The 25,228-nt window shown below is 42.0% G+C and overlaps 1 protein-coding gene across 1 annotated transcript in view; it reads right to left on the bottom strand.

Annotated features, from left to right (window-relative positions):
* The window catches only part of Pibf1 (progesterone immunomodulatory binding factor 1), a 154,124-nt gene that overhangs the window by 21,792 nt on the left and 107,104 nt on the right, over positions 1 to 25,228 (bottom strand). The window contains exons 15-16 of the mRNA XM_048421884.3: positions 22,831 to 22,961; positions 16,008 to 16,092 (exon numbers count right to left, since the gene is read on the bottom strand). Of these exons, the coding sequence (XP_048277841.1) occupies positions 16,008 to 16,092; positions 22,831 to 22,961 (216 nt within the window). The remainder of the gene's footprint in view (positions 1 to 16,007; positions 16,093 to 22,830; positions 22,962 to 25,228) is intronic.

Genomic DNA, 25,228 nt, shown 5'->3' with positions numbered 1-25,228 from the left:
CAGGATACAGAGTGAGCTCCAGGACAGAATTACAAAATAGAGAGATGCTCTTTCTCGTTCACCTCCCCCCCCCCCAAAAAAAGCCGATGACCAAGAAGAGAGAGAGAGAAAAATTGCAATCAAGACAGGAAGTGGCAGCTATGGTTGAGAGCTTGAATGGACCCAAATGTCCACATGCACTGTTTATATAAAAGGTTTGAGCTAAGTAATGAAACTGGCTTGCTCTAAAATATAGTAGAACTATATAAGCATTTCCACTGAAAATAGGATGAACCTAGCCAATTCTAGAGCATCATCCCAAGTTTCTGCCACTTTGGTAGAAAAACAGCATTCATAATTTTTGTTTAGTTTTAAGAAGTATTTTTTCATTTAGTCCTGACTTAAACCCAATGAAGTGTATTATGGTTATTTTGCAGCTGAATAAATGTCAAAGACCAAAAAAATCAGATAAAATAAAATAAAATAAAAATAAATAAGTAAAAAAGATGCTGGGCAGTGGTGGAGTGCGCCTTTAACCCCAGCACTTGGGAGGCTGAGGCAGGCGGATCTGAGTTTGGGGCCAGCCTAATCTACAAGAGCTAGTTCCAGGACAGGCACCAAAGCTAAAGAGAAACCTTGTCTCAAAAAAACCAATAAACAAACAAACAAAAAACCAAACAAATAAATGAAAAAGGCATCTTCTCTGACCATATGGCCACTAGCTCAGGCTTGAAAAATAAAGACAAATTAACTATATCAGTTTAGCTTTTCTCTAGTGAGCTATGGAAATGACTCTAAATCAATACCCTCTACCGAACAGAAGCCAAACGAAGTCAAACATGCAAGGCCCCTCTAGCCTTGGATGAGCCACTTCTTGTTCTTTCCGTCATATCTTTCCTGAGCACCTCCGTTCAGTCCCCTCTTAGGCGAGAGCAGCAATGTTTAATCATCTTGTTTTTGCTAGATTGTCTCCTAGTAAAGATGTCTTAGCCTCTGGCTAATTAAGGTCTGGACCTCCTTACTCTAATGTTTTGAGATGACAGGAATGATGCGTGGGGCTATATTCTGCACATGACTGAGACGTCACCGAGAATTCAGTGTCCAGTTGAGTGACAGTCAAGGAGAGGCGTCTGGGCTGTTGTCACAGTCTTTGGGACATAACTAACCAGAAACTTCCTTTTTGGAGCCTAGATGACCTTAGGGTCACTTTCACCAGAGATGGTTATAGGGGATGTTAAAATAAATACACTAAGTCTGAAGATAGTGGAGTGTGGACATGCTGAAGTGTGAACACACCAAACCAAGAACATACTGAAGAATACATAGAAGTATGTATGCCATGAAGTATGGACATACTAAAGTATAAGTATACTGAACACACCAAAATATGGACACATTGACAAGTATGGACACATTAAAGAAGTGTGGACATGATGAAATATGAAAACCCTGAATATGGACACACTTAAGTACAGACATATTGAAGGGTGAACACAACTAAGAGTAAACATGCTGTATGTAAGACATATGAACACACTGAAGTGTGAACACGTCAAAGAGTAAGCATGCTGGATGGGAGAAGTGTGGACACACAGGACAGATGGACACACTGAAGTAGCTTCTGATGAAATCTGCGGCCATTGCTACTTTGCTTGGCCTGTCCTAAACACTGTTCATTTAGTTGCTCTCTACTTTCTGGTCTTTACTATTCTGGCATAATCTACTAGACGTTTTTTTTCCTCTGTGGTTCGTATTCAATATGACTATGAATAATACTTTAGCTATTAAATCCAATTCTCCATTGTGAGCACCGTATTTCAGAATGCAGCTTACTTTGTGGCATATGCTGCCTCTGAGTTCTAATCCAGACATTCCATTCTTCTCTTAGTTTTAGCTTCTTGATATGTGAATAACAAGATCAATGACCTGAGAAGTATACATCGAAATATCAAAAATACGGTTAATTTTGACCATAACCTAATATCACTGCTAGTATTTTCCCTTGGCTACTGCATATTTCAAGAGACTTAAAGCTTTTTTGGTGTGTAGAGTGTGTCCTATGTCCTAGAGTTCTTTGATTTGTCATAAGTGAAAAGTTTCTGAAACTCAACAAGCCTCTCTGCCGCTGCAATAATCTGAATCAGACCAAATCAAACTGACTTAGAAAAATCCCAGGTTTAATGGACACCAATGCTCCCAGATGGCTTTTCAGTCCCCCCCCTCCCCCCGAGGGGAGACAGGAAAGGAAGACTGGAAAACCATGTGTTTGTTTGCTGGGGGGCAGTTAAATACTCTGTGGGAGTATTCTTGAGCATCTCTGGGGAGGGGGGTCATCATTTGGTGGACTTTCTCGGGGGTGGAGTCTGGACTGAGATAGCTCCAGGGGAGGGGGCTTGGGCTGGAGACCCCATCCAAACATTCTAGACAGTTTGGGTATATGGATGCCAGGGGTTGGGGTGAGGTTTCTACCCAAACATTCTAGAGTCTTTGAATATGTGGATGCCACGGGTTGGAGTGGAGCACCCACCCAAACATCCCAGACTCTTTACTATTATTCTAAGGGAGTCATAAAACTAGAGGGTTAAAAATGATTAACAAGAGGTTATTTACAAAAAAAAAGGTTATTTACTGACTTCTTATTAACAAAGACCAGGGATGGTAAAAGCTTAGTACAGACGTGTCTGCTCTGCAAGCCTGACAGCCCAAATTTAATCTCCATAACCATGTGGGACAGTCTGACACAGCGTGCACACCTGCAAACCCAGCACCCCTATGCAGGACGGGAGGCACATCGAGGAGGCACGTGCTAGAAAACTGGAGGCCTGCAGCACACAGTACAGCGGAAGTAAGACTACTAGGTGGAAGGCAACAGTGCTCTCTGAAATTGTCCTTTAACTTCCATATATGTACATGTCATGTATGTCCCCTCCACCCGCTCACGAATCTTAAAAGAAGAAAAATCAGACAAGTGTACTTACTATTTAAAGAAAATATTTAACAAACTCCTAAAATACAATGGGAAAATATATATATTTCATTCTTTAAAAACAAAAGACACTCAGAAGTTGACAAGTTTCTACAACACATAACAAATATGAAAGTGTGACAGAAAAAGCCAAAAGGGTATTTATACCCAGACAAAATGACTTTATGATGACATATTTTATTGCTTCACACTTCACACTTCTTTGTGTGACAGAGAGCTTTCAGTACAGGAAACAGCAAAGATATTTAAGAATTTAAAGGAGGCATTGACAAGACTAAAGGCAGTGAAACCAGAGCAGTACAGCTCAGAGCTCCTTCTCCTAGGTTTCTACAGTGTAAACATAATGGTCCCAAAGAAATCCAAGTGGCTGGTCATGCTGGTGCGTGTCTGTAATCCCAGCACATCGAGACTGAGGCAGGAGGATGCTAAGTGTGATGTCTGCCTAAAATACATAGTGAAGTCCTGTTACAAACAAATTCAACTTATGCCACTCAATGCCAATTTAAGGAAAATTAACTCTGAAGCATGGAAAATGAAGATTAAGTTGTTGTTCCTGGGAAGTGCACACAAACCCATCACCCCGCTCTTGTGAGGCCAGGGTGCAATGCACAAAGGCAAAGGAACTGAGTGGTAAGTCAGAAATATTAACATACCTCGATCAAGCCATGCTGGCTGGGCAGCAAGCCCCGAGACTGACCTGTCTCTGAATCCTCAGAGCTAGGATTACAACGTGTGCTGCCCCCGGCTCTTTACTGAGTGCTAGAGACCGACCTCAGCTCTTCAAGCAAGAGGCGTAAGTACTTTACTGATACGGTATCACCCAAGTCCCTAAATATCAAATATGGTTTAGAAAAAGATGCCTATTTTTTTCGGGGGGGGGAGTAATGTTTAGGTTATTATTATTATTTGGTGGTGGTCGGGGTCGAACCTAGGGTTTCCTGCACACTAGGCAGGTGTGCTGCAGTGTAGTGTGAGGTCTAACTAAGCAGCTTAGGCTGGCCTCGAACTCATTCTGCAAACCACGCAGGCCCTGAACTTGCAATCCTCTTGTCAATAGTCTGGAGCAGCTGGGCTTTCAGGCCTGTGCCGGCACTCATGAACAGAAAGATTCAACTTCTTTTGAGTTTTAGAAGGAATACACAAAAGGCTTGCCTTTCCGCTGACTCCTTAGCCCAGGCCTACTTTGTTGGAAGCGATCTGTAACTGTCTGGGAGTGGGACAGCAAGTACAAGATCCTTACTGGAAAGCGCTTAAAACAGCGCAGAAGAATTTATAGTCGTTCCAGATATATTTATCCCTCGAATACCCTCAGTCATGACCGCACAAAGCTTTACATAGAACAAAATTTCTAAATCTCTATCTGGGCCGGCAGCAGCTAGAGTCAGTGCACATGCACTGCTCGGTCTCCTACCCAGAGCCGCCAAAAGAACCAAACAGCAACAACAGCGAACCCAAACCAAAACAAACGGCAAAACTGAGCAAAAACAACCAAAGTAACCATACAGGCAAACATTAATGCTGTGTGGGTGTGTTTCTATGTTTTCACTATGACAATTCTTTCCTTGAACACTCATTTACATTTGTATTTAATTTGTAATGTTTTGCATCTGCTTTACCCTTGACTTAATATTTAACTTGTAAAGAGCACCACCACTGCTGATTAGAAATAGACAAACCTGAAAAGCAGTCACGTTTTCACGTAAGGAAATATTAGCTTACCTACTTAGTGGTCCCCCGAGTCATGTCAAGTGTAAAAAGTAACTGAGTAGGTGTGTGAGAAAAAAATGTAAAAAGGTATTCTTAAGAAACTTTTCAAACAGTTAAGTATGAACCAAAAAGGTGACACACATATAGAAGTATGCAATCTGTTGGAACCCTTTATGAAGTGGATTGCCTAAGGGGTACTTGGGACGTGAAATGTCCCTGAAATCTTCCGAGAAATCAGAAAGAACATATGGGTTAGACTCCAGGAACATAAACAAACCATCAAAGAATGATAATTATACTGTGACTTCACTTTTCAGAAAGCTGCCTAACTGCAGGGCTTGTTTCCTTCTGCGGGTGATTTGCACTGCCCTAACAAGTGGGTTACCTAGGCACAGGAAGTCAGCCGCTGACGGTGGCTTTGTACATTCTAGGGGCTTAGTAAGGGTTCTTCATTAATTCAGCTTAAACCCCGACTGAAGTGACCACGGGAGAGTGAACGGGACAGCAGATTGCTGGGTCTCAGAAGCAGATGTCCGTGCTCTCCAAATGCTAAGTATTCCTCCGAGGCTTGATAAGCAGGGGCTGCTGTTGCTCCAGTTATCAGGCCTCGGGTTTTCAGAGGAGCTCCAGACAAATCTTCCAGACACGACTATCTAGTCGCTGCTTTTAGATATTTCTTTGAAACTGTTCTAGGATATGGCAGTCTGTACTTTTCCAGTTAAAACGGTACCGGTAATCAGAAAGACACAGTTCTGCTGGTGGCAGGGTGGGGGGGAGGGTGAGATACATATTAAATGCCAGTTACTAAAGCTATTTGATAGTTGGAACTAAATTACTACTGAGAGATAGGAAAGAGGCATAATGACTGTAATAGACATTCAAATGGCTACTTACCATGTGCTAAATACTGTAGGAAGTATTTTTGTAGGACAAAGAGGAATGTGGCACCTTATTGGGCAAGACAGGCATAGCTGTGCTGGTAGAGGGGTGAGTGCAGATGGAAATCCCAGCAGGCAGGAGGCTCTGCCTAGTGTGGGAACTGCCTGGAACCACGGCTCTTGGAAGGGTGGACAGCGTGATCAAGTTCAACCAGACAACTTGTCTCAGGGAAAAAAATCCAAGCTTTTCCTGGTCTAGTTTTGGAGGTCTGCGTGTCAAAGGATAGCATTCAAAATAGCTTTGAAATCGCATGGAAAGAACATTTGCAATCCCCCCAGAACTCCACCCAAAACGCCATCTTTCTCTATTGGTGAGGAAAGTGAACAAAGAGAGACACAGCCGTCATCTGGGGATTCCACAGGAGAGCTCGGGTAGGAACCGAGTCTTCAGTTAATTTGTTTTCTTTTACTATTTTTTCTTTTCTTTTCTTTCTTTCTTTTTCTTTTTTTTTTCTTTTGAGAATGTCTCACTAGGCAGCCTTATTGGCCCTGAATTTGCGACCCTCCTGATTCAGTCTTCTAAGTATTGAGATTTTCAGGTCATGCCAACTACTGTTGAATTGAACATGTCTTGTTTATCTGACTGTTGGCATTTTTTAAAAATTGCATTTCAAAATGTAAGATAAAGAACATAAACACAACCTTATTTTACAGTTTCTGTTTCAGACGGGAACACTCTGTAGACCAGGCTAACCTCAAATTCCCTAGCCCAGGCTGTCCTTGAGCTCCCAATCCTGCTCTATTTCTCAAGTGCTAGCACTACACACGGACATCAACACATAAGGCCCAGCTTACACTAAGGGCAGAGAAGAACGTACACACAGCTTCAGCAGGGTAGAAGGCAGAATGCAGTTAATGCCAACTGCCCATCGTCTTCACAATGATACCTAGCGTGCTGAGTGCTGCTGGAGAAACATGACACAGACCAACACTACTATAAATACACAATAACACTTCAACATGGCAAGTCTTTTATGCTGCTGTAACTAACATACAACATTCCCTTCTTATGTAGCTATTTAACAATTCTCTTTTCTTTAAAACTCATATACTATTGTGTCTTTTTCATTATAAAACCTCATCAGAAGCAGGGTGGGGGCTGGCAAGACAGCTTAGCAAGTAAAGGTGCTCGCTCTCGCTCTCTCTCGCTCTCTCTCTCTCTCTCTTTCTCTCTCTCTCTTCGAGACAGGGTTTCTCTGTAGCTTTGAGGCCTGCCCTGGAACTAGCTCTGTAGACCAGACTGGCCTTGAACTCACAGAGATCCTACTACCTCTGCCTCCCAAGTGCTGGGATTAAAGGCGTGCACCACCACTGCCCGGCTCAGGTAAAGGCTCTTAACTCCAGGTTAATGACCTGAATTTGAGCCCTAGGACTCACATGATAGAAGGAGAAAACCAATTCTACAAAGCTGTTCTTTGACCTCCAAATGCATGCTATGTGCTACTGTTAAAACATAAGTGTTTCTAAGAAAGAGGCTGAGTGTGGTGTATGTAACCCTATCACTCAGAAGCCATCTCAAAACCAGGCCACCCTGAGCTATAATAAAGAGTTCTAGGGTAGCCTGGGTTAGAGAGAGATCCTGTCTCAAAACCAAACCAAAACCAAAGCATCATTAGACAGGATCTTCTTAAATTCCCACTATCTGGTATGGTTTGGACCAACGTCCCTCAAAGGTCTACATGTCTCAAATGCTTGGCTTTGGGGTATGGGAGATGGAGGGGTCTTTGAAGCCAGGGGTAGTGGGGGTTGTTCAGGGTAGTGAGGTGTGTCTCAGAAGAGGATAGTGGGACCCTGGCTCTTTTTCTTCCTCTCTTTCACTTCCTGGCCATGAGGTGTGAGTGGTTTTGCTTTGAATTAACTCCCACCATGACATGCTGCCTTGCCAAGGGTTCAAACGCAAAGGAATGAACTTAGCATGGTTACAACTCCTAAAACCACGAGCCCAGCCCAAATGAACACTTTCTGTTGGGACTAATGAGTCCTGGCCTTCAGCTGTGACTAAAAGCTGTGCTTTGCCTAGAGGATCAGAGAATGGGATTTTCACCTGTTGGCCATTGACAGCAGGGCATTTAAGCCTCCATGGTGCTATTAAAAAAGGGCTTTTGGTACCAGTGATTGAAGGTCTGTGTGTCGGTCTGTGGTCTGTCTTTGCGTGTGTATTCTCAATCTCCAGCCCCTTTCCTGAAGCTGGCGAACTGGGGTCTAGTGCATAGAGCGCGGTGCGCGGCAATTGGAGGTCCCCACCAAAATTTCGGGAACTAGGGAATGCTGAGAGGTTGCCCTCAGAAGGTGAGGGTGGATTGGGGTATGTGTTAATCCTGACGTCCTTCGCTCGGTTTTGGTCTCTGCGCCAAGTCTAACCGAGAAAGAGGGGTAAGCGAACAGGGTTGTCCCTGGCTGGAGGAGACGTATGTATTGGGAAAAGATAGAATGTATACAGCTCAGAACAATAAATATGTACAGATGCATGATATGTTGATTGTGTTGTCCTTTGTGTTCTGGACAGGAGAAAGACATTTGATTCTAGGAACTGCTAAGAAAGGTATTTTGACTTTAAAATATGGGCCTAAGGATTTGATATTTTGGAAAAGAGGTTCTGTTTTTGTCTCCACAGATGATGAGAGCCTAAGGATTTATTCGAGATTCATTTGGTTTGAATCACCGAGACCTCCTGAAATGTTGCAGTAAATACCCCTAAGAATGCAGTGTCCCTGCTCAGCAGGAAGTAGCCAGGCAGATTGACAACGCCCAAATTCCCTAAAAGATTGTTTAAGTGGGGCCCCTTCAGTGGTTGCAGAGCAGCAAGCCTGCTTCCCTGAGTTCCGCTCCACTCCATGCACCAGTTTGGACCCAGAACGAATGCAGCTGGGGCTAGAAGGCAGCTGGAGCAGAGCTTTGCTAGGTGGCTGTGCTGGGAGGCACACTGCCCCAGCCCAGTCGGTGCCTAGCCTGGCGGACGCCACAACTTTCCTTCATAAACCGGTTATCTCAGGCATTTGTTACAGAGACGAAAAGCCATAACCATAATCTACAAACGTGCTTTCTCTTCAGAGCAGAAAATGGTGGCAGTCTCTTCTAAAGCCACATGCAGGTCCTGTGCTGACCTGAAGCCTGAAGCTGGCCGTTGCTGTGAGCGCCTCTCAGACTTTAACGTCTCTACCTGGCTTCATCCTGGCACCTGTTTACCTTCCAGCTTGGGGAGATAAAATACCTTTCAACTTTTTTCTTTCTTTGAGACTGGATTGTACTATGTAGCTTAGGCTAGTTTTAAACTTAAAATTCTCCTGCTTTATTTAGCTTCCCAAGTACTAGGATGTCAGATGTGCGCTCATGCCCAGCTGAGATACCGTTTCCTCTGTCCCCTCCATAGTTGAACCTTGTACCACACTCTTACTCCCCGAGCTCAAGGCTTGCCTATTTTCCCCTCTGCCTTTCTGTTTGTTATCTCAGTGCAGATTGTTTGTTTTTTGCTTTTTGAGACAGGGTTTCTCTATGTAACAGTCCTGGCTGCCCTGGAACTCACTTTGTTGACCAGGATGGTCTGGACTCACTGAGATCCACCTGCCTTCACAGTTTATTCCCTCTATCTCCCGCAGGGTTTCTCTGTGTAGCCTGAATGTCCCGGATCTGGTGGCCTCTGCCTTTGGAGTGCTGGGTCTAAAGGCGTGCCCCAGCCACAGTTCATTAATGCTGTGGTCTGCTGCTCCACTGAGATATTTCTAATGTACACACACGTGGCTGCTGTGTCCACTCGCCTAGCTGCCTTATAAAAGTGAGCACTTTTTGGTTTTGTGTTTTGTTTGTTTGAGATAGGGTCTCAATACACAGAACTCACAGCCACCTACCTTCCTCCTCTTCCTGTGTGCTCGAATTAAAGGCATTGGCCACCATTTTGCAATTATTTTCCCTTAGCTTTCTTTTTTCTTGAGACTTGATTGTACTATGTAGTCCAGGCTGGCCCCAAACTCAATATGTAGCCCATGCTGGACTCTTCCATTCTTCTGGCTCAGATTCCTAGGATCTAGGATTGTAGGTGTGTGCCACTATGGCCAGCTAACACACTGGCACTTCACAACTACTGAGTGTGTAGCCAGACAGCCGCCTTCTGTAGTGGATGATGTAACGGAGGGTGGCAGCATGGTGGACAGGAGCAACCAAGAGCCTGGCCTGACCTGTTGACGGTGAGCGCTTGTGCTGACAACAGTCCTGGGCCCGCGGTGGCTTTGCCTGTGCTTTCTCAGCTCCCCTCTCTTCTGATGCTCTTCACGGCTCACTGTGTGAGCTGTCTTTCACAAGAGGGTTTCTCTCGACCCTGTCACACAGCTTTTGTTCTCATGAGTTAATCTATTTCCATGTTAAAATATTGCTATTGTGGGGGGCAGGTTTTTAATCCCACCACTTGGAAGGCAGAGGCAGGCAGATCTCTGTGAGGTTCGAGGCCTGCCTGGTCTACAAGAGCTAGTTTTAGGATAGGCTCTAAAGTTACAGAGAAAGAAAAACCAAAAAGAACTTGTGTTTCAACCCAGAAGTGGCTATGTCCACTTAGGTATTTGTCTTTCCTTCTTCCCCAAGCTTATTCTTCCTTCTACGACCACAATCCTACTACTAGGATCAAGCAAAATGTTGGGTCATCAGTTCTCAATCCTCTCCTTCAGTTCTTAAATCTAATTACCAAGTCCTGAGATTCTGCTTTTAAATTGGCTTTTTGTTCTGCCACCATCATGCCATCATCAGCGATATAGCTGAGTGAAATATTGGAATAGCTTCCTAAAGCGTTCTTACCACTGTCCTTTCCATAACTCTAAAGGTTGTGGGAAAGGGGCTTGTACACCAGAGTCTTAAACTTGAGGTATCATCGAAATAGACATCTGGCCAATTAAAGACACATTTTTTGTTTTTGTTTGTATTTTTGTTCTGAGACAGGGTTTCTCTGTAAAATAGTCTTGGCTATCTGTAGACCAGGCTGGCCTTGAACTCACCGAGATCCACCTGACTCTGCCTTCCGAGTGCTGGGATTAAAGGCTTGTGCTACCACTGCCCGGCAAAGGCATTCTTTCTACTCTGCAGAATTTATTTCAAATGACCTATGATCTGCTCTCTTCAACAAACCAACCAACCAAGAGGGAAGGAGACAGAATTAGGGTTTTGGGGGTGGAACTTCGCTCATGGCAGAGCACTCGCCTACCATGTGAGGGCTTGATCTCCACTCCCAGGACCAAAACAAACACCCCAACGATAAATAAAAGCAGAAATAGAATTTTCAGATTCGATTGTAAATCTCCTTCACTTAAAGCAAATGTGAACAGAACAAAGTGGGCAAACAGGAAGGTGAGTCCCAAATCCAGAGGACAAGCTGAGACCAGCTGATCTAAGAGGACACAATGCCTTCACCCACAGTGCTTCTAATGTCCAGTTTTCACGTCCAGTTACTGCTAAGACTAACAGCAAATAGTCAGTTTGGTTCCTTTGGCTTCTTTTTGAAAAAAATTGTTTAAGGTTTCTATTTTATTTGTTCCATCAAGTATCAATCTTAGCGCAAGTGAAGACATCTAAGAGTAAAACAGATTGTAATCTACTGCAAATAGAAAAGGGTACTGCATGGCATCCACAACAAAAGAAGGAGAAAGGGCTGTAACACCTGGATAAGACATTCAGCTTTGAGGGTCTTTGGCATAAAGATAAAAATGAAGCACACTGAATCACACAGTTTTCATTTTCTGACAGAACATAAAGATAAAACTTCATCACAGAAGCAAATTTTCATGGAACTAATGCAAGCAAATAACTCATAAGGAGCCTTCCTTCCGTCCTTCCTTCTGTCTGTCCGTCCGTCTATAAAGCTGTAAGCATGGCAGATTTGCTTCACATTGACCACAATCAGTTTCACCTGCGCCAGCAGGGCCAGCAATGACTAATGCAAGCAATAACTCATAAGGAGGGAAGGAGGATTTCTTTCTCTTTCCTTCTCTCTCTCTCCCTCCCTCTCTCCCTCCTTCTGTCCTCCCTCCCTCCCTCCTGCCCTCCCTCCCTCCTTCCTGTCTATAAAGCTGTAAGCATGGCAGATCTGCTTCACACTGACCACAGTCAGTTTCACCTGCACCGGCAGGGCCCCGATGACTACCAGCGGACCGCAGTAAAGACTGAAACACAGAATACACAGCAGCACTTATATTCCTTCAATAGTCTTACAAAAAGCAAGAGATCACGGTGGATTTTGTACTGATCTCATCATAAAAGCTAATAGCATGACAATAAATTTGCCTCAATAGAAGGAATTATCTGAGATACCTTGTCTTTTACTGCATTTTAGTTTCACTGAATACAGAAACGAAAAAATTGGATAACACAGAATGAAGAGGTTTCTCTGTATAGCCTTTGCTGTCCCGGAACTCCCTCTATCCACCTGTCTATCTGCCTGCCTCTGCCTCCCAAGTGCTGGGGATAAGGTGTGTGCCACTACGCCTATACAGTGTGTGTGTGTGTGTGTGTGTGTGTTTGTGTGAGTGTGTATGGTTAGTGTTATACACACAACACACACACTGGATATATATAATATACTATATATAATATAATATATATACATATATACACATATACACACATGCATATATATATGCCTTCCAAGTGCTTGGGTTAAGGTGTGCGCCACTACGCCTGTACAGTATGTGTGTGTGTATGGTTAGGGATACACACACACACACAGGATACATATATTTGATTTTTTTCAAGACAGGATTTCTCTGTGTAACAGCTCTAACTGTCCTGGAACTTGTTCTGTAGACAAGGTTGGCCTCAAACCCACAGGGATCGCCCCCCTGCCTGTCTGCCTGCCTGCAGAATGCTGGGATTAAAGGCGTATGCTCCATTGCCAGGCTCCAGTATACACTTTTATAACACTAACTCAGAAAATGAAACTTTGTATGATCAGACTCCAGATGTTTTAGAAATGACAATTTGGAACTGCCCTACTTGGTGCCTTTTTCATTTACCAGCAATTGTCAGCATGTGACTTGGATCTAACTCCCTTCCCAACACGGACAGCCGTGCGCGAGAGAGCTCAGTAGTCTGCTAACTGGTGGAGCTGGAACCCCAACTCAGAACAGGGTCTGAGGGACTTTAAAGTGTTCATTTGTTTCCTATCTGAACCACTAACTTAAGCTTTCGGAATTAGCTGATGAAAACCATGAATTACATTAAGTGATACCCCAGGGCCTTGAAGTAGCGTGAAAAGCCAGTAGCCTTGGTAACCTTTAGTTAGGTTTTTGTCACTGAGACAAAATGCCTGAGGAAACAACTGAAGGGAAGATGGATTATTTCAGTTCACAGCTTTTTAGTTATTATTTGGACTCATGAGTAATGTAGCTTTAAGTTTGATGTATAAAATGTATAAATATAATTGCCTCTATAATTTTCAAAGTGTAGCATAATCTTTTAGAATCTTAATGAGACTTGACATTCTGAAAAGAAAAAGTCTTATACAGCTTTATGATGGAGCAGAAACCTTTGGTTATGATCTCTTAACTATTCATATTTAAAAACATATTCGGGCTTACTCAGGTGCTCATAGTGAAGAAACAATTGCTGGAAGGCAGAATTCTACGTGATGGCTGTACTGATGGAGAAGGCCCAGAGCGAAAGACAGAAAGAAGACTGAGTATCCGCAAAGGAGCTTTCCCTAGCTCTGCCATCTCTTCCCGTAGGGCTTAATCTACCTCCAGTCTCCTCTCATTTGCAGTTCAGAGGCTCGAGATAGAGCTCACCTGAAAGCTCGCCTAGCACGGATGAAGTCCGAGTTCAGTCTCAGCACAATGGTAGACATACCCTGAAATCTTAGTACTTGGTAGGTGGAGGTAGGAGGCTCACAAGTTCAAGGTTTGGCTACACAGTGAGTTTAGGGCTAATCTGGGTTACATAAGACTGTATTAAAAAGCAAGGGGAAAAATATCAGTTCAGGACTACCTTCTTGCCCCTTGCTTTGCTTGTGTTTGTTTTTTCAGTGAGTTTCACTATTTAGCAGCATCCACCTCGGCATCTAGATTGCTGTCTCAAGGCCAGCGTTGTCGTGACTGCCCCCGCTTGACTCTTCTACCATGGCAGAAGAAGATACAAAAGACACCTCACCTCTAAGAGAATTCATCCCCACAGACATTTCTTTTTTGCTTGAATGTGATTTTAATTTATGTGTATGTGTGTTCCTGCTTGACTGTATGTGCACCATATACATGTCATTGCCCACAGGAGCCAGATGTTACAACTCTTAGAACCAAGCTCGGGGTGCAAGCAGCAAGTGCTCTTAACTGAGTGGCCTCTGCAGCCTTTCCCCTATTTCTAGTGAGGACAACCTTCCAGGCCCCCAACACCACTTCTAGGATGGGCAGCTCTGAAGTGTTTCCAGCGACAGTCCCCCAGCAAATCTCTCTCCCCAGTATTCTCTCAGTGATTCCATCCTAAACAGTTGACACACTTTTCCAGACCAGAAAACAACTTTAGTAGTCTCATAAATCAGGGATTTCTCTTGAAAGGTTCTATTTTAGACAAATGAAATGATAGACAGGTGACCAAAGCAATGATCATGACAGTACACTGGAAAATGCTCTGGACTGAAACACTACACAAAGCACTACCAACCGCTGGTGAGGACCAGCTCCAGGCACTCCCATCACTGCATAGATCGAGCAATAGGACACTCACCCAGAAAAGCTTGGCAGTTGCTTACCAACACACGCTTTACAGTGGCCCATATTTTGCACAAATACCTACATACAATTGTCTAGAGTGGTGATATTCTATAGATTTAATGATTTTTTTTAAAATTTTAAATAATTTATTTAACTTTATCTTATATGCATTGGTGTGAAGGTGTCAGATCCCCTGGAACTGGAGTTTCAGACAGCTGTGAACTGCCATGTGGGTGCTGAGAATTGAACCCAGGTCTTCCGGAAGAATAGCCAGTGCTCTTAACCACTGAGCTATCTCTCCAGCCCAATAATGTGTTTTAAAATGAAACAACAAATGACAAAATCTTAAAATAGCTAGAAAATTATAACTAGTATATTCTGTTGCAATATTAATATAAGAGTAAATTAAAAAAATTAAAAGTAGCACAGCATGACACAAATAGCTATCAACTGGCAGGTGGATGAGTAGACTGTGTTGAAACCATATAACATGATATAAATACTCAGTAAAGTGAAAATAGTCAGGTGCAAAAGGCTACATGTTGCTAATTTAATTTATATGATTTTCTATAAAAGGTCAAACTATAGGTAAAGAAAATAGGGCACTTGACGTCAAGGCACAGGATGGGGAAAAGAAAGGAAGCCACCTCAAAGGAGGCATGAGAGAGTTTTGGGGGTGGTGAGGTTATTTTACATATTGATGGTGATAATAATAATAGTCAAAAGAAACAAGAGAAATTAATGTCCTCAAAGTTAAATCATACTTTTTATATATCTTTTTTTTTTTCTTTTTGAGGTAGGGGCTCATGCATCTCAGGCTAACCTCAAACTTAGTATGGAGGCAACCTTGAACTTCTGACCTCCTTGTTTCTCTTGGCTGGCTGCCTAAATGATAGGTGCTCAGCTTTATTTGGTACTTGGAATGAACCCAAGGCCTTGTGCATGCCAGGTAAGCAGGCTATCAACTGAGCTATATACCTGGCCCTGTTTATATTATCTAATAAATATGATTTAAACCACAAAATAATCAGCTAGCATGAACTGGACTAGATAGTTTAAAAGGAGAGGAAAGGTGGAAGGAAGGGTGGGCTGTCTGGGTAAGGGTGAAAGAGAACACAAAGGTAGTAGGTAGAGAGGTGGGGCGATCTGAGGGAACAGGATGGATGTCATCAAAATATACTGCATAAAATGGTTTATAATAAAGTTTATAAATTAAAAAATTAAAATTTCAAAGAATTAAAACATTTGATGAGCAACAATGAAAAAATATAAAAGAGCCTGACAAATCTGCCCATGATGGTACACATCTAGAATCCTGGCACTTAGGAGTTGAAGGTAGGAGGGGAAGAAGCTCATACTTGTCCTTGGCTAGAGAGCTGGAAGCCAGCCTCAGGCACATGTGACCCACCCCCGAAGCCCTTGATTTAAAGTCCACTATTGCACAGGAGGACTGAGCATACGGTGACAGGTGAGACAGGACACACTAAAGAAACTTAATGTCTTATGGCAGAAACAAATAAAGCAGGTAGTGGCCACACAATGTGAATGAAAATCAGTGATGGAGACAGAAGAGAGGCATTCCAGAAATGAGAGCTAGCTCTAGAAATACAATACATCACAGATCAAATGAGGAACACAGGACCCCGGGAGCCAATCATCTTGGCGCAAACATGGATGTGGGAGTGCTCAGGAGGTGAGCACACACAGGTGGGAAAGTACCTCTCGGTGGTTTAGAAGCTGCTCCAGATCAAGTGCCATTTGATTCTTCGTCTGCAGCAGGGCTGACTTTTCTTTATTTAGATTGCTGAAAAAAAAAACAAAACCAGTTTTGTTTTTTTAAAACCAGGTTTTAAAAAGTGACCATGCTGTGTGAATTAAGAGACAGTAAATACAAAGAATAAACATACACTTGGTGGTCTGAACTGAAGACATGGGGTTTGTAGTCCAGACACAGCAGAGCAGACACTAACGTTAACTGAGCGAGTGGCTCAGTGCTTGTGTAAGAGGTGTGTGACCGCGCGACTACCCTGCCTGTGTCGGCACACATCAGTTTTCCCTGACTGCTCACTCCTGAAATGCTACAAGGAAGTAGGAAGGAAGGAGATGTACACACACACACACACACGGACATATTACCACACAGGGTATCAGAAGTCAAATGGAAGCATTTATCCCTAGAACTTACAGTGGTTTTTAACTTGTCACATAGGAAAATTTTGAAGGACATAATTTAGATAAATCAGTCTTCTGTAACTTGGCAAAATAAATTTGTCTCCAAATTCTTAGTTCAGTATTAAATTTCTATGACTACATTGTGATTTTCTCATTGGTAAGTTCTGATTTATGACAGAGTCCCCTGTAAGATCATATTAATCCCGAGAAATGATGGTGAACTGCTTTATATTATCTGCAATTTTACTATTTGATGTACAGAAATTAATGGGAAGAATCAAATAAAATAGTCTACATAATGTCATTTGTTAAAAAAAAATCTATGTGACCAGCTCTGTAAGAATTGGGAAAAGCAATAATAAATCGAAATAGCTCAGTTCCTCAAATGTTGAGACAAAAATCTGTGAGGGTGAAGTTAATGAGAAGCATTTTGTTGCAAGACATCTTCAAGTTAGTTAACAAAAGGTCACAAATTACAAAAATAATAGAAGATTTTTTTTAACTTAAATATAATGAGCACTCCGGAAGAACTGGCGAGTCCAAGGACTCAAAAAGAAAACATCCCACCTCCTCCCATGAAGTCAGCTTCCCTGCGAAGCACCTGCCTGAGGAGAGGCAGGGCGGGTCTGCCTGTCTCCCACTGTGCCATTCACTCAGCTGTGCAGCCTACAGCAGAACTGGGTTTCCACATCTGTAAAAGCGTAAGCTCCTCATGTATGTCAGAGGCTATGTGAATTACCTGGTGAATGATTACATAAAGTGCTGAACACATAAAACCCTACATAAATGCTGCACACCATTACTAACTTAGATGAAAAACAGGCTTCAGAGGAAAACAGTAATTAAATGCCAATAAAGGCAAGCAGCTCAGCAGAAAAACAAACTGACATGCAGAGGTAGGCGCCACGGATCCTACTAAGCGGAGCAGCTGAAAAGAACAAAATGGTGTCCAGGACAAAGTGCCACATTCTGCCAGGCTCTAAGGCATGGCTTCTGAAATGCTCAAATTCAAAGCTATTTGTATTTCATCTTAAGATGTACACTCCTCAAAATGAAAGTAAAAGTCCCATAAACAGAACTAGGTCTTCTCAAGGAGTGTTTATGTTACATGTAAGTAATACATACACAATGCATAAACACTTGTTCATGTGCAGTGGGTTCTCGTTCTCCCTCTCCCCTCCTCTCTCTCTCTCTCTCTCTCTCTCTCTCTCTCTGTCCCAAACACCAACAAGCCCATTAAATAAAATATAGTGCAATGGGAATGGAATGTTGGAGCAATTAAAGGATTCTGACTGGATAGTCTCTAGAAAGGCTTTGGCTATATTATTTAACTCAGGAATAAAGCAAGTGTTCCACAATTAAGCAGAAAACAGCCACACACTATGGAATCCAGGCTGGGTGGATACCACAGAGTAACTGTGCCACCTGAAAGAGAGCAGTTTTACCACATGGCTTTCTGTGACCGGAAGACGTGGGATACACTTTCAAAGTCTTAGTCTTTGCTATAACATATCTAAGTCTCACAAGGGACACCACTTTTAATGTGAGCATTTATAAAACTCCATGTGATGACTGTTAAATCCACAGTCCTGATATTATGTACTTTCTCAGTAGAAATCTAGTCTTCATAAAGACTTAGTTTATTACAATGGAAACTTACTTTTATAAATATAAAGCTTCCAAGTGTGACTCATAAAGCTAGAAAACAAACCCCCTTCTGAGCACGTCTATCTTGACTGTTATATTACACCCATAATTGTTCAATTCACTGTTAATTATTACTTAGAAATTCATGTTTATGGCTCTGCTTCACCTGCTATATGAAAACATATTCCTGATATATTGTACCTTAACTTCCTGGATCAATATACTCTGGCTTAGCCTTGTAGGAGAAGTTGACAATGTAATCTTTTCTTCCCTAACTACTAGTTAAGAATAAACTGAGAACTGACAGCAGGGAAGGAAAGCTTATGCTAATTATTCTCTTCCCATGCTCCCCACAGATCCAAAGTAGAGATCACACTGGACTTTCCAGACTGACTGTCTCCTGTGCGTGGTGGAGGGTTAACGTACTACTTTTAGACTAGATTACTACTTTAATGACAGGGGAATTCAAAGCAGTTACTAGCAACATCTTACAGTGAGCGTTCCAACAGCTTCTGATGATTTTATTTCAGCACATATTGATTCTAACCTTCCTGGATACTGAGTGCACTGTATAGATAGGTCTGGCAGTGTGGCGTGGCACACTGGTACCGTGCTTGACTGAATAAATTGTGTAACTGTTTAAACTTGCAAAGGTTAGCAATAGTACGTATGGCATTGTTTAATTTTATAAGAAAACAATCCATGTCCTCAGTACTTTTGATTGTTAAGGTCTCATGTATCCCAGGTTGGCCTAACACTCACACACAGCTGAGGATGACCATAAACTTAAACTTATTAACCTGTGTGTGTGGTGGCATGTGTGTTATAAGGGCCAGTGTACATGCCAATGTGGAGACTACAGGAAGATACAAGGCTTCCTCTTCTACCATTCTGCCTTATTCCCTTGGGATTGTCCTATACTGAATTTGGAGCTAGGCTGGCAGCCAACAAGCCCCAGCGACCCCCCCCTTTCTGTCTGACAGGTGTGTGTGTGGCCACATCAAGCCTTTTTGGTTGTTTTTAGGTAGGTGCTGGGCCCTGAACTCAAGCCTTCGTGTTTGCACACAAGTATTCTTCCCCCCCAAGCCAGGCTTGTAACTGGCTTTTAAATGTCATCAACACACGTTATTACTCATACACGAACAGAGGCAGAGCTTATGACAGAATTCCTAATGCCACAATTACACTACTTTGACTTTTCACAATAGATGACAGTTGCTTCACCTGGCAACAAGATATCACATCCAATATTAGTTCAGAATTTATTAAAATATATTATGAATTTATGAAACACATTTTGGTAACCCAAGCATGGTGGTGTACACCTTCAGTCCCGGCATCAGGAAACAAAGGTAGGTGGATCTGTGAGCTCGAGGGAACCTGGTTTAAGTAGCCAGTTCCAGGCCAACCAGGGTTACAGTGAGACCCTGTTTCAAATAGATATTTGGATAGCTAATTCCACACTGACTTAAGATTACTGTTGCTATAATTATAGCAGTTTTACTTTTTGTCCAAATCCAACATCCTAAGAAATGTTATTTCTAGTTTTTAAGATCATTACTGACACACAGATGTGTCAGGAGTCACATGAACACTAACAACGGCAACTGCCTAAGAGAGCCTATTATGTTTAGATATTATGCTATACATATTAAAAACTGTACCTTAATCCTCAGACAACCAAATGAATTAGGTTAACACCACTCCCAGAAATGAAGAGGTTGGCTCTGTAGTTCAATATCATGGCCGTTAGTCAATGTGACAATTAAAATGAACATTAATTTAAATAGAACTAAGGAATTTATTCCTCAGTAACATGTGGGAAGTGACTATCATACTTAATAGTGCAGACATGGACATTTTTATTGTTACTGAAAGCTTGACAAGATACTGGATTTACTGATTTGCCCTGGTTGCACTGTAATTCATGCCGCTACTAACTGAGTCAGCATCCACCTCCCTCGGCTTATACTTCCTCTTACTTCTCTTACTCTTAAATCCTGTGCACATGTGTGATCTGTGTGGGGTGTGTGAACATGTGAGCGCGGGTAACTGCAGAGACTAGAGGAGAGTGGAGGTCACCCTAGAGTGGGAGCTGCCCAAGGTGGGTGCTGGAAAGTAAACCCTGGTGTTCTCTGCAAGCGCAATATTACTTTACTCCCAACTACCTAGTCATTTCTCCTGCCTGTCCAGTTTGCCCTTAAGAAGCTTTTTTTTTTAAAAAAAGCAAACAACACCCCCCCCCCAAAAAAACAAACCAAACCAAACCAAAAAAAAAAAAAAAAAAACAAGTTTATTGGGTTGGAGAGACGGCTCAGAGGTTAAGAGCACTGACTGCTCTTTCAGAGGTCTTGAGTTCGATTCCCAGCAACTACGTGGTGGCTCACAGCCATCTGTAATGAGACCTGGTGCCCTCTTCTGGTCTGCAGGCAGAATATAGACAGAACACTGCATATACAATAAATAATAACTCTTAAAAAATACCCCCCCAAAATACCAAGTTTATTACTTCATTTATTATGGAGTATTTTAAAAGAGAAAAGTATAGTCCTATATATCTGCCACCCAGCTTCAACATTTATCAACTCAAAGCCTTACATTTAATAAACATTCTACTTGATCCCACTTCTCTTTCTTTGCTATATATTATTAAGAGAGAAATTAGCAATTATCCAGGGCAGAACATAGGGAGGCACTATACCATGATGGCTAAGACTAGAGTGACGAGGCAGGAATAGATGCAATCACATATGTTCTTGGAGGACGAGCTGCTTACTTTTTCAAGGAATAAATTTATCTATGTAATTTTTCTTTAACTTTTTTTTCATTTATTTTACATACTGACTACAGTTTCCCCTCCCTAGTCTACCCCCTTCCCCATTCACTCCTCCATCTCCACTCAGAAAGGCACAGGTTTCCCATGGGCCTGCACAAAGCAAGACAAATCAAGTTGAGGCAGGACCATGCTCCTCCCCTAAATCAAGGGTGGGCAAGGCAATCCAGCATGAGGTACAGTTTCCCAAAAGTCACTTTAATTCTTAACAGAATAAGTATTTCAAAATTATTTCAAAGCAAATGTAAAAGGTATTTTTCTCCAGGTTTTTATATCTCCTTTCTCAAGTTTATAAAAGTAAAATGATATAAAAATTTTAAGTATAATAAATATATTAGAAGAAGTCCCATCTAAAGTTTCTTCCTTGGTTTCCCTAAACTAACTACATGCATAATTAGTGAGCATCCAGGGAAGAACATAGAAACTTCTGTTGTTTACAACATGTACCTTATAGTGAAATCCATCAATTAACTGAATCAATTTGTTAGTAATTACATAAGAAATATTTTAAACTTTACAGTAATTTTAGAAATAAACCTTTATTTATTTTGATGTTTACGATACATGTGACTTTATTTCATCATAACACCAAAAACTTAGAGCAGGAATAGAGCTCTGGAACAATAATTTTGGTGTGGTAGGAATGGCAAGAGACAAAGATGATTTGTATTCAAAGAACTATCATATTTAAGAATTAAGTATGACAGTTCATTTTTTTCACTTGTACATCTTAAAAAACTTATTTTCTAATTTTTCTCTTATTTCACATTCATGGTGGTTGAATGATTATTCAGAAAATTAAATTTTTATGTCAATCTTAAATTTAATAACTAAGCTGAATAACCAACTACTCACAATTCAAAACCTTGCTCTTGACATACAGCATCACTTTTTCCACTGTTTAAAAAGCTGGAAATGGTGCCAGTAAGAGGGCAAAGGGCACATCACATAAGGCTGCTTGCTGCCATGTGCACACACATAAACAGAAAATAAAACCCCAGACTCATAAACGAATAGGTTAACAAATGTGAATGACTAGCTTGGTGTGTTGATGCACGCCTTTAATCCCAGCACTCGGGAGACAGAGGCAGGCAGATCTCTGAGTTTGAGGCTAGCCTGTTCTACAGAGCAATTCCAGGTCAGTCAGAGATATAGATAAATGCTGTCACACACACAAACAAACAAAACAAAAAAGGAAAAGAGGCAGAAGGAAAGAATATGAGTGACTAATGAATGAAGCAAATCTTTTGCATAAAGGTTTTTTTTTCTCTAATATAGATCCAGTTTTAAATAAAGGTGTTGGAAAGGAATTTATTTATGGACACTGAGGTAATTCATGGGTTACTTCATATGAAGGATCAGAGGCAGATAAGCCCAGAGTTTTCTTGGCACAGTCAACATAAATCTCAGTAAGCGTGTAAAGTTGACCTGTTTAAGAAGCCATCTTGACTCTCCAGATGACATGTGCTTGTAGCCCTGTCCCCCTGGCCGCCCTACAGCTCACTAAGGAACCTACAGGAACAAGTTGGCGCTTGTGCCCTTAGTACGGGCAGTGTTTTGCTAGTGAGTACACCATGATTTTCATGCTCACCACCGCCCAGCTCGTGCTAAGACTTCTGATCACAAGGTGAAATATGAGCACCTAATACGATGATGATGTGTGAGTACAGATGTGTACAGGCCAAGCTGCATATGGAGGCCCGTACACTAGCACACACAGCAAGCACTTTACTCAGTGAGCCTCTCCACTGCGCCTTTGTTTTAAGTTTGAATCCTTATAGCACTGAAGACTATGTTCATGATTAAATTATTTAAAATTTGCAATCCAAATCTACAGTAGCAGATTAACAATGTCTTTATTATTCAAATAAAAATGTGTAGATGGCTTACCTGATGTCTTTCTCAAGTTGAGCTGTACACTTCGTCAGTGAATCAATCTTGGAATCCCTTTGCCGCACAGACTCTATGAGGTATCTGTAAGGTTGCTGAGTCTGATTTAGCAGTGAATTGGCTCTGTCAAGCTAAAGAAGCACAGATGTCATTAAACTGCAGAAAACGTAACAAACTGAAGTCACCCCAAACGTTTCAGTGCTGTAGCAATTATCCTCTTGACATGACGTCTGAAACCAGGACCTCACGCCTGCACTGGGCTACACACCACATACCCGGACCTCATGCCTGCACTGGGCTACACACCACATACCCAGGACCTCATGCCTGCACTGAGCTAAATGCCACACCCAAGGTGCACCACAACTTTTGCACATGAAATGCTAAACAAATCTGTATACATATGGAGGGTAAAAAATGACTAATCAATACAGTCATTATAAATACTGGCAATAATGATTGCAAACACTAAAGGAAAATGTAAAATACTAATAGATATTAATTTGGAAGAATGGTCACCCACAGTTTCTATTTGTTCATCTGAGCAACCAAATGACATACATACATACATCACAAAAACATGCACACACATATTATTTCTTTTTAATGAAAATTCATTACATAAAACACAATCTTTTACTTAGACTCTTTAGTTGTTTGTTAATTTTTTTTTTGAGACAAGTTTTTTTGTGTGTGTGTGTGTGGTTGTGTGTGTGTGTGTGTGTGTGTGTGTGTGTGTGGTGTGTGTGTAGCTTTGGAGCCTGTCCTAGAACTAGCTCTTAAAGACCAGGCTGGCTCAAACTCACAGAGATCTGCCTGCCTCCCGCTCCCGAGTGCTGGGATTAAAGGCGCGCTTAGACTTTATTTTTTAAAATATGTAACAATCATTCAATTATTATTTCTTCATATCCCCTTTAGTTTTTAAAACATGTAACTCATGTACCTGAATCATTTTATATGATTAAGAATTTAAAAAAAATATAGCTAAAATACAAAAAAACCAAAACCAAAGCCATAAATGTTATCATTTAAACCATTTTTCCCCCCAAAGCAAGGCTTCTCTGTGAAGGTCTAGTCATGGTGTTGTCTCTTGAGTAGGGGTTACAGGAATACATCACCGCACCTGCTTACATTTTCTTCTTAAATCTATTTTAGCATCTACACACTTACGAATTTTAAGCTCTATTTGCACTTTAGTATTTCACTACTTCTGAGGGGGCAGTCTACTCATTTTCTGAAAACAATAAGAGAAGCCAGGCATAGTGTTCTATGCCTTTAGTCCCAGCACTTGGGAGGCAGAAGCAGGCGTATCTCTGTGAGTTCAAGGTCAAGCAGAACTACAGAGCTGTGTAGGGAGGCCCTGTCTCAGAAAAACTAAGCAACCAGAAAAAGTAATCTGTTGAGTGGGTGAGAGGGACAGCTCAGCCAGCAGAGAAAGGCTGTGACCTGGATGCAACGTCAGGACTACACACAAAGGTGGAAAGTGAACCAACTCCAAATTTGTTGTGTGACCTCCCCATCTGTGCGGTGACATGCTTGTCCATGTGTGCACACACACATACCTCATAAACATTGAAAACCTCAGGAAACCGTAGGGGACTAGCCTCCCTGACAGTGAGGAGAGAGGGCGCAGGGGGATGGGGAGGCGGTGCTAAATGTGCAAGGTTTAGAGAAAAAGAACAAACCCAGGCAGCAGGCAGAACGCGGAGTAAGAGAAAATGCTTCAACAGTGGAGAGGGCAAGTTTCCCCTCTAGCTAGGGTTTTGGTTGCTTTTCTTTTGTTCTGATGTTCATTCTTTAAAATCCACTGTGACGTCACAGGAATCTTAGCTTACTAAATTACCTAGGAACATTCAACTATGTGGCCCAATGAAGTTCTCCTAACCTGTATAACCAGTTTCTTTAGTCAATCATATCAAACAATTGCCTTGACTTTGTTTTCACACAATTGACCCTGGCTGAATAACCTCAAGTGACAAGTGGCTTTGTGTTTCAAAGTGCAGTCTTCTGGCTGCGCCTGTGAGGTGGGCCAAAGGCAGAGGGAAGGCTGAGCATTTACAAATGCTAGTAAACTTTGCTGGAGAATGAGCGCTGCGAAACGTCCAACCTCCTTCAGTCGCACAGAGTACGGCAGCCGTTCTACACGTTTTAGGTCACTTTGTTTTTCACAACAGCAACTGCACACATTTGATCTGAAGACAGCAAAACGAGCCAAGGTATCAAGTTCACGTGCTGGGACTTCCTCACGCTCACAGGAGTTACACCACGACTGTTCTAGATCTATTTCTGTATAAATGTGTGTAGGGTCCACCCCAGCCCCCCCACCCATCCTTGTCCTTGTAGTGGCGGGTGAGTTCACGTCCACTGAGCATAACCCCACTTTCTCCACCCCAGTCTA

The sequence above is a fragment of the Myodes glareolus genome, chromosome 12, assembly GCF_982192425.1.
Source record: "Myodes glareolus chromosome 12, mMyoGla1.1, whole genome shotgun sequence".
NCBI lineage: Eukaryota > Metazoa > Chordata > Mammalia > Rodentia > Cricetidae > Myodes > Myodes glareolus.
The sequence above is the reverse complement of the archived record's forward strand: the minus strand, read 5'-3'. Positions and strand labels throughout refer to the sequence as shown.